Here is a 9561-nt window from a genome sequence, read left to right on the forward strand (position 1 = left end):
CTGTTGATTTTTTTTTTAAATTACATAATGAATTGTTGGCTTACCCAGTGGCTCAGTCGGTAAAGAATCCACCAGCAATGCAAGAGATGCAGGTTCAATCCCAGGTCAGGCAGATCCCCTAGAAAAGGAAACGGCAACCCGCTCCGGTATTCTTGCCTGGAGAATTGCGTGGACAGAGGAGTCTGGAGGGCTATGCGGTCCATGGGGTCGCAAAGAGTCAGATGCGACTTAACGACTCAACCACCACCACCAATGAACTGTTACATTTCTAAACAGTCTTTTGATTTGTAAAAGGGTCAAAAATCTTAGTTTTAAAAACATTCTTGGCTTCCCTGAATTTGTTTTTATGTCTCTTCTTTGCACCTCTTGCTAACACCCTCTAGCAGCCCTCCCCACCTCTCTATCTAAAACTGGAGGAGACTCCTGTCCTGAGATGTTATACTTCCCCTTTTAACTGAACTCTGCGAAGCATGGGAGGCAATAATGCGCTTCTCCGTGCTGTGCAGTGACACTTAAGTAGAAGCCCTCTGATACTCTCCACGAAGATGTCAGTGGTTGATTGGTGACCTCTGACTTCAAGTGCTCTGAGGAGCAAGGAGTGGTTTGATGCAATAGAAGGAGTGTTTGATGGACAGAGGAACCTGGCAGGCTACAGTCCATAGGGTCGCAAAGAGTCAGGAAGACTGAAGCAACTTAGCATGCACACACACAAGGTAGTTATGTATTCTGCGTTCTGGCTACCTTTAATGCAGCAGGAAGACAAAACAGGAAAGTGCATGCCAACTGGGTACACTTAACTTTGCCTTCCTGAACCAGATAGATTCAGGTTGGTTTTAGCTGGGACGGGAGAACAAACAAGTGATGGTGCTGGTGATACCATCCTCCTTACCCATCCTCCTCACCAAAGAAGACATTGAAGTGTGGGGACGCAGTCAAGGCTGGGCGCGGCCCCCAGGCCTGATACAGCTCTGCTGCCCGCTGCACGCACTGTCTTCCAGGTGCCTGTGCAGTCCTGGTTCGACGACATGACGGACACGGAACTGCTGGACCTCATCCCCTTCTTCGAGGGCCTGAGCCAGGAGGACGACGTGTACAGCATGCTGCACAGACTCTGCAGTAGGTAGCCCCGGCCTCCGCCCGCCTCCTGCCTGTGAACCTGGAACCTCAGCCTGGGACCCGCCTGGCCTCCGCTCCCCCGGGAGCTGAGAGTGCGGACACGCCGTGCTCCAGGCCACGGGGCAAGTGTGGCCATACCTACCTGGTTTATTTTTTAAGAACAGAAACAACTATTTTAAAGCGAACTCTTTTAATGAATTTCGTAAAGGGACATGCATTTTACTGGATTTGCTTTTCTTAAAACATACCAAAAAGGAAAAAAATGGAAAAAAAAAAAAACAAAAGCTTGGTATCTATCAGACTTCCTTTTACAACTGTCCTCCCCTCCAAGCAGACAGCCTGTCCCCTTCGACCCCAGCTCAGAGGAGCTGACCCAACTCAGAATCTTTTCGTACAGGATGAAGTGCCTTTTTGAATGTTATTTTAAGCTGAGAGTTAATTTTTCTATGCGACATATTTCCAGACATCTTTTAGTCTTTTATTGTCTTAGATTCTCTAAGAAGATGAATATGACAATTTTCTAAAACCTGGGAGGTGGGGGGGGTGGGGGCGGGTGGCAGGGGATGGGGGTGAGTCCTAGGAGCCTGTCTCCCAACAGGTGCGCTGTTCTGACCGCCTGTGGCATATGCCACAGGGCTCCAGGCTCCTGCGAGGAGATTTGGTGACTGTGTCAGTGTGTACCTTCATTTCTGACCCAGTTTGGAATGTATCCGCAATCGTGTGGCTCAATGCTTTAGGCGACGATAGATCCTTTTGTATCCTCCTCCTTATTTCTGATGGTGACAGATTTGTCTTGAGGTCACATTTTTCCCCTTGAAAAGTGGCATCATGTCGCTTCTGGTTTCACACGACTGCCATACTTCTGTATGTTCTTGGTTTGGTTATTGTTGTCGTTGGGGGTAGAGCAGTTACAGAAAACTCTAAAACCCTTGGATAGTTAAAAAAGGAATTCTGTTTATTGGTTTTTTTTAAAATCTGTCCTTTTCAAAAGCTGGATACCCATGGAGCTGTTGGGGAATTTTCTTTGCTGCTACTGCGCTGCCACCAAATGGAATTGACCAGCGGCTGTTACACTGTTTTTTGCCACTGTGCCTACGCTCAGAATCTGCTCACTGCTAAGCTGCAGACTTGGACAGGGTCAGAAACCTAGGTGTCCCACCCCACTGCAGACTGCGGACCGTGTTCCTTCTCTGGCACCAGCCTCACCGGTTCAGGAGGGAACGAAGACCAAAGGGCCGGCGCGCCTCATCGGCGTGGCGTTCCTTCTCAAGCTGCAGTCAGCCTCAGAGCTCGTGCTAAGCTGACCGTTCTCTCAGGAGAACCTGTGGCCTCAAGCCGCCACCATGCTGATGAGGCCCGAGTCCATCTCTTGGGCTTCTCTTTTGAAGCACAGCCTGTTACTGAGCTGAGGGTGGGGGAGACACAGCTGGACGTGGGACCCATTACCCAGAGCCGGAAAGGAAGGGCCCCCTCCCTGAGCTGGGGCTCCTTTTGCAGCCTTTTCCAGTGAGATCTTTTAAGCAGTGCCATGATCCTCGTTTGACAATGAGACGGTCTATATAAAGTATTGCTCTTAAAGATAATTAAAAAGAACCCTTTCATGTTGGCACCGTTGCCTTAGTCCTCTGTGGGTCAGGCCAGAGTTCTGGTGGGAGCCACCAGCACTAAGAAGATTGGAAAACAGTTGGGGTGGGGGGGTGTCAAAGTAAAATTTCTTTTCTGCTTTCGTTCACAAAATAGTGAAGCCAGCTGCCAATCACGTCCTCCCAACAGCACTTTGGTCTGTGGACTGCCGTGCTTTCAGGAGAGAAGTAAGTATTTAGGGGTAACCAGGTCTCCCGACACTCTGAGTATTCCAAACCCAGTCATCCATATGCCAGTTAAAATAGAAAGAGCCCCTTGCTCAGTGTGACCACAGGAAATGACAGTTATGTGGCAGGTCTGCACACGCCATACACCTTGATTCGGAAAACTAGTCATTAAATGAACCCACTGCCTTAAATGTCTTGAATGTTGCAGTCAGGTGTCTGTCACGTGTTGACATCCACACAGAAGTCATTCCTGATGAGACCCTTAGGCCCCCCTGACCTGTGCACCCTGCTTTGTTAGCATCCCAAGGTCTTACTTGGAATAGGGGGCAGCGAGGAGATTCTAGAATATCCCAGGGGAATCAAACCTAGGAATTGTGCCCCACTTCTGATGGAGTGAAGACACGTGGCAGGCTTGAGCCAGATCCTTCACCTGGTCATTCCCGAGGCCGTGAGCGCCATTGCACTGAGCTGGTGCAGAGCTGGCGGGGGTGGAGCCTGGTTCCTGCCATCACAGACACAGAATGTCTCGGGAGGGCAGCAGGCCCTCCGGGGAGTTCTGGATTCTGTGCACCTTATTCGACCCCACTCCAAAATTCCGTTCTTATTTTAGCCCTTGATTCTGCTTTATGTATATAATCAAAATATCTATATTGATATATATATTTTTAATCATCTACATGTAAATGAAGCAATAGAATTCTAACATAAGGCCAAGAAATGAGATGAATGTTTGGGGTTTATGTTTTTAAGGTAAATACGGGTATTATTTTTACTTATTACCTTTTATGAGATTGTGGGCTTTAAAACCTAAGGAAACCTATCTCTGTGCCATATACTTCCCATGTTACCAAAACACCCCCAACTCTTTAGCCAAATGAAAAATCTGACCTCCTGAGTCTCCATGGTCCTTTTGGTACCAGGTTAAAATAGAGTCTCCTGGACAATTATTTTTTACTTTAATATCTGGAACAGGATACCGCGGGTCATGGACTCTGGCCGGGCCTCGAGTGGAGGCACCCAGGCACAGTGGAGGTTGTCACCGCTCTGTCTTCCATTGCTCTGGAATCCCACATGTTGGTCCATGGTCTCACCCATTAGCTGTTTGTAAACAATGCATCTGTATCCTAAAGAGAAATATCCTAAAGGGATACAGCTATGTATCCCGTCATAGCTGACGGTTGGTGGGGAAGCTCCTCTGACGTGGTGCCAATTTGATGAGATGATCTTGGAGACATGAGGATGCCCTGATGACACTGACTTGTCATGGTTGCAGCGTTTGAACGCATGGTATGAAAAGGAAATCTGTAAGTCTATAACCTGGCAACATTCTACAACCCTGTGTATTCAAGATGGCTTTCTCATGAAATCCAGAACCACACAGCCCTATGGTCAAACACTAGTGACGTTTGTGCCTCTGCTTTTAAAGGTGCTGTGATGGACAGTTGGCACGCCAGGGTTCGAGAAGAATGGATGGTTTGAAGTGCTTTCCCTTACCTGTGCACAATCAACTGGCTGCCTCTGTTCCTATTTTACTGTAAATCTGATGGTGTCTGCTGCTGTTCATTCTCCAGAGAGCTTCTAACACCCCCGCCCAAGGGGTAGAGATGCTGGTGTCTGGGTAGTCATGGATTTCTGTTGGATATTTGAATGTGATAAACATCACTGGGGAAATACTACATGTGGAATGTGCACGTTTCCAGGGGCGAGCATTGTCAGTCAAGAGGTTTGCAATGATTTCCTTCCTGCCAAAAATAAATACATGAAACCGCGCTCTCCTGTGGGTGGACTGCTTCTTAGCACCCTTGCTCACTGTGTTCTCCGTTCTCTCCCAGCTCACAGCCTCACACCATCACCTTGGGTCTCTCTGACGAGCAGGGCCGATGAGACCAGGACAGCAGGATCTCAGGAGCTGTGGACCTTGACTCCAAGGGAGCTAGAAAACCACTCTGCCCAGTGTTAGGACCAGACAGAAGCAATCTGGCTCACCATCCTCCCCCAAGGATTCCAGCCCTACCCTCAGGCTTCCACGTGCAGCCTGAGGAAACCACAGCCCCCACCCCCCCGCCTCAGAGCCACAGGCACTGTGGTACCTAAACCCACAGCCCTTGCGTAAGCTGGCTGAGACGCTCTGGTGACCAGGTGAAGCACAGCAAAGGACCAGGAAGAGAATAAGGATACCCAAGGCAGTTTCTCGCACTGGGACATCCAGGAAACATGGCCCTCAACCCAGCCCCTCTATACAGGAAGGTAAGGGGCTGCAAGGGTCCCCCCTCACCCCCTCCACACACACACTAGGAAATATGGTCAGAGCCTTGGACACAGCCTCACCACTCCCAGGACTGTCTCTTTATAAAGATACCTAATTCAGATAGCAAAAAAACACTAGGGTCAACAATCTCAGCAGATAGGTCTTATCCCCATTTTGTGGATGAGAAAACTGAGGCCTGGGAGACAGTGCTCTGAAGTCTCTTCTGTCACAGGAATATAGGGTTCTCCCAGGCATGCCTGTTCACCCATAAGAACAGGGCACAGTGTGTGTGTCAGCCCAGGAAACCTAGTATTTACTCAGAGACAAGCCCATAGCCCCCACAGACAGTCTGTGCCAGGCCCCGAGGTGCCCTCTGCACTGTAGTGCACCTAGCCAGCCAGGACAGCCCAGCTTCCTCCCTGGTCCTGGATTCCCAGGCTGTGTCCCTCCCCTTGCCTTCTCTGGCATCGCCCCCACGCCCCCACCTTTGCATACAGGCAAACAGAAGGTTGAGAACGGTGGCTGCCCCTGTAGCTGGGGTGTCCCAGGGAGTGTCCACAGGTCCTCTGAGTAGGCAAGAAGGGAACAGGTCATCACGAGGTCACTTGCTTGGGACCTGGCATACGAGCCTTGACCTCCTGATATTTTCTCATTTGAGCACCTGTCACCTCTGTATTGTAGGACCAGGGCAGGGGGCCGAGGAGGGTGGGTGAGGAGTGGCTGGGAAAGAAGACAGTCGCTGGACTTACCGACTGTCTAACTGGGTTGCATTAGGAGGCTGGTTGCACAGTCTGCATAACCTGAGATGTTTGAGTGGCACACATCTCCTGTGCCAGGGCTGCCCAGGGATCAACAGGCTGCTCAAGGCCCATGAGCCACCAACTGGCATGGCCACCAGCCTGATCTGCAAGGGGAACACGCTGGACCCTCAGGCCTTCAGGAGCAGGCTACGTGGGCTCTAGGTGTTCCACCCCACACCTCTCTTTCCCAGTGCCTTCTCCCTGCTCGGTAATCCTGTTCTGGCTGCCTATTAGCATCACCTGAGGGCCCTTAAAATACAGATCCTTAAGCCTACCCCAGGCCATTTAAACCACGGTCCCTGAGGGTGGACATTCTGTTTTTAAGTGCCTAGATGACTCAAAGGTCATCTACCAGAATTGAGAAGCCCCGCTATGACTAGTTGCGGAGGAAAAATTACCCCAAACTGTTCCAGGCCTGACACCCAGGTATGGCAGGCGAGCTATGGGCAGGGCTTAGGAGGAATTGTTCTACCTGCATTGTTCTACCTGAAAGATCAGGCATGTGTTCATTGCAAAATAAAATTCAGGAAACCAAGAAAAGTACCCAGAAAACACGATACACTGGGAGCCTTTCCCAAGGCAGGGATGAGGAAGGAGTCCCAGTAAGAGCCCCATCTAGTTGATAGCTCCCTGCTTTTATACTGAGGTAGGGAGCAGACTGGCTCCCATCTCATTTCTTGGTGCCTTCCTGGCCCCTGATATGTCTAACTGGCGTGGGTGCTCCTGCAGGGCAGGGCCAGGCTTCCCCCACCACTGAGACGCAAGACAGCAGCCCTTTCTGGTTCTCAGGAGCCTAGGCCTGTTCTCTGGGCCGTCATCAGGCTCGGATCCCACACGGCCGGTTAGAGTGATGGCCCCGCGGGCACAGGGCAAGCTCCATCTCCTCCAGCCCTGGAGGTTCCCATGGCGCGCGCGGGGAGTCGCTCTCCGACCATGAGCGCCCCCTAGGCCGGGGCCCGTGTCACTGCTCTTCCGCGGCCTGCAGCCAGGTCGGGGGCGGGGGGTTGGCGGTCAGGAGGAGGGGACACACGCGGGCCCAAGGCTGCTCTCCTCGAGGGCGTGGGACCGGACATGTCCAGACCGTGGGACCCAGGACCCGAGTCAGGCCACCCCATCCTGGGTGTAGGTCCTGGGCGCTCTCCGGAGGGGCGCACCACAACCCCCCGCCGCGGGACTTGGTCCACAGGAGAGGTGACATCGTGCATCTGTGTGGGAGGGACTCAAATGAGGCCCGGGGCCCCAGGACAAGGAGCGGGGAACCAGAGAGCAGGTAACCCAGGGGCGGGGCCTGGAGCGGGGCTGGCATCCATCGCCGCCTTCCCCGCCCACTACGCCTAAGTCAACATGGACAGCAGAGCTGGCAGGCTGGGCCTTCCGATAAGCCCGGGGAGTGGGGCGGGAGCACAGCGTACCGCTGAGAACCCTCGGACCCTGCGGGGCGAGCGCGGAGGCAGTCAAGGCCAGAACGGTGCTGGCCAAGGCGATCCAGGCTCAGTGCCCTTCAGACTCCAAGCCCGGATGCATGGGAGGGTGGCCGAGCAGGAGGAGCGGGTGGCAGAGCCCCCTCCTTGTTCTGAGTAGGAGGGAGGGAGAGGCCAGTACCCCCGCCTCCTTGTAGCATGCTAGCTGCCTGTGAGCACGGCTCAGGGCCTCGATGTCCTCTGTGTGTGTCAAGGGCCTGATCCCATGGAGCGTGTCCACACCAGACACAAAACAGGGCTGCTCATCTGGGCCCCAGGCCAGGCCCTGGGCCCACTGCCATCTCTCTGGGCTCACGGGTTACAGGGGAGGCTGTTCTGCACTAAGGCAGTTATGCCCACCCAAGTTCTTCTGGGTCTCAGAGACCCAGGATTTCTAAGGAGAGGGGTCTTGGAGAGGTCCTTGTGCCTCCCCGGACTAAGCTGCTGAGGCTGCATGGTGCCAGGTGGGGTGTCCTGCCCTGCCTACAACAGGCATGGAAGGAGGGGTAATTTTGGTTGAGTCCAGAATGTGGAAAAGGAACCACATTCTCTCAAGGGGAGAGGCCTATAAGCAAAAGAAACAAGTGCAAAGATCCAGAGACTAGAAGTTGGCACCTTAAGAGACAGGAATTCTGTAGAAGAACATAGAACTGGGGAGAGAGATAGGAGATGCAGCCAGATGGACAGGCAACTGGGAATATTATTTTAGGGATGCCAGTGGAAGATCTGAAGCAGGGGAGTGGCATGATCTGATTTATGGCTGAACAATCTCACTGGCGATGGTGGGAAGATGGACATAGGGGCCAGAGAGCTCATGGTACCAACTAGTGTGAGAGGCTGCCTCCCAGAGTGGGCTGGCCAGGCTCAGGAGCCCAGATGAACCAACCACTGGCCAACCTGGCAGGTGTGAGGGAAGAAGAGGAACTTGGGATGGCTCTCAGCTTTGGGGCCTGGAGCAACCAGCTAGATGTTTCTGCATTTTTCAGAGGCTGTGAGGAGATAGATTTGAACAAGGCCTGACATGGATGTCAAGCGTGAAGGCAGACATGCCAGGAGAAACGTGACCAGAGGAAGGAGATGGATGGAGGCTGAGGAGGGGTCAGGAAGAGTGGGAGTTGGGGTCAGAAGGGACACTGGTGTTTCCATGGTGTTTAAAGCCTGGGGACTGGAACTTGGGAAGAAAATAGGCGGCAAGAGCGAAGGCCTGAGCTCTGCGCCTGCTGACACTGAAAGGCCCCAAAGGAGACTGTGGAGCAGCCAGTGCAGTGGGAAAAAAACTTGGGCTGGGGGCAGATTCAAGGGGAAGGGGTGGTCAGCAAGTCTCTGGTTGTAGGGGGTGGTGGTAAGGTGAAGACAGGGAGTCAACCCCCAGCTTTCAGACTCTGGCACCTAGGAAAGAAACATTTCTAGGGAACGAGGAACAAAGATCAACCAGAATGAGTGGAGAAGTTGAGATGAGACGGGGAAAAGTAAATGCACAGCATCTTGCTGGATATTGGACAAAAGGAGCCGGCACAGATGCTCAGGTAGGCAGAGCCAAACACACACATGCATGCACTGCGCATGCGCAGGTCCCAAATGGGAACAGAGGCTCATAAAGGCATTCTCCCACACACGAGGTCAGACACGCACAGGTGTTGGCCAAGCGCCCTGTGACACAGGCCTCCGTTCATACACAGGGACCCAGTAACTCTATCTGTTGAACAGTCACGCACTGGCAGTACGTCCTCCCAGGCACAGTTGGACCTAGATTTCCTGGAGTGGCCCCAGCCTGTGACAGGGGGCAGTAGCAATGAGCACTGAATATGGAGAAAGGGTCTTGGGGTCAGTGGCAGCTTTCAGCAGTGTTTCTGCATTGGAAGGGGCATCCACACCGGCTGCGCTGTGGCTGGGGCAGAGGCCGTGGTGACCCTGGAGTTTCTGGAAGGCTCTGTCTCCAGCTCCTCTCCCATCCCACAATCAGAAAGGGAAGGAAGGGGCAGCGGAGATGTGGGAGAGGCATCTTTCCTGGCAAGGGCTGGACTGGCCTCTCCCACGATGGGTATCAGGGCTCCCTGGGGAGGGCTGTGCTGGGCAGTGAGCCCAACTTAGGCTGTGGAGGACAGCAGAGGTGCCCCCTTCCCCCC

At 52.9% G+C, this 9561-nt stretch overlaps 1 protein-coding gene across 2 annotated transcripts in view; it reads left to right on the forward strand.

The window, feature by feature from the left end:
• Positions 1 to 4696, forward strand: part of CTDSPL (CTD small phosphatase like) — a 120492-nt gene extending 115796 nt beyond the window's left edge. For both annotated transcript variants that reach the window (XM_043885831.1, XM_043885830.1), the window contains exon 8: positions 999 to 4696. In XM_043885831.1, the coding sequence (XP_043741766.1) occupies positions 999 to 1124 (126 nt within the window). In that variant the 3' untranslated portion in view covers positions 1125 to 4696. The remainder of the gene's footprint in view (positions 1 to 998) is intronic.
• Positions 4697 to 9561: the final 4865 nt, after the last annotated feature.

This window comes from Cervus elaphus, chromosome 24 (genome assembly GCF_910594005.1).
Source record: "Cervus elaphus chromosome 24, mCerEla1.1, whole genome shotgun sequence".
Taxonomy (NCBI): domain Eukaryota; kingdom Metazoa; phylum Chordata; class Mammalia; order Artiodactyla; family Cervidae; genus Cervus; species Cervus elaphus.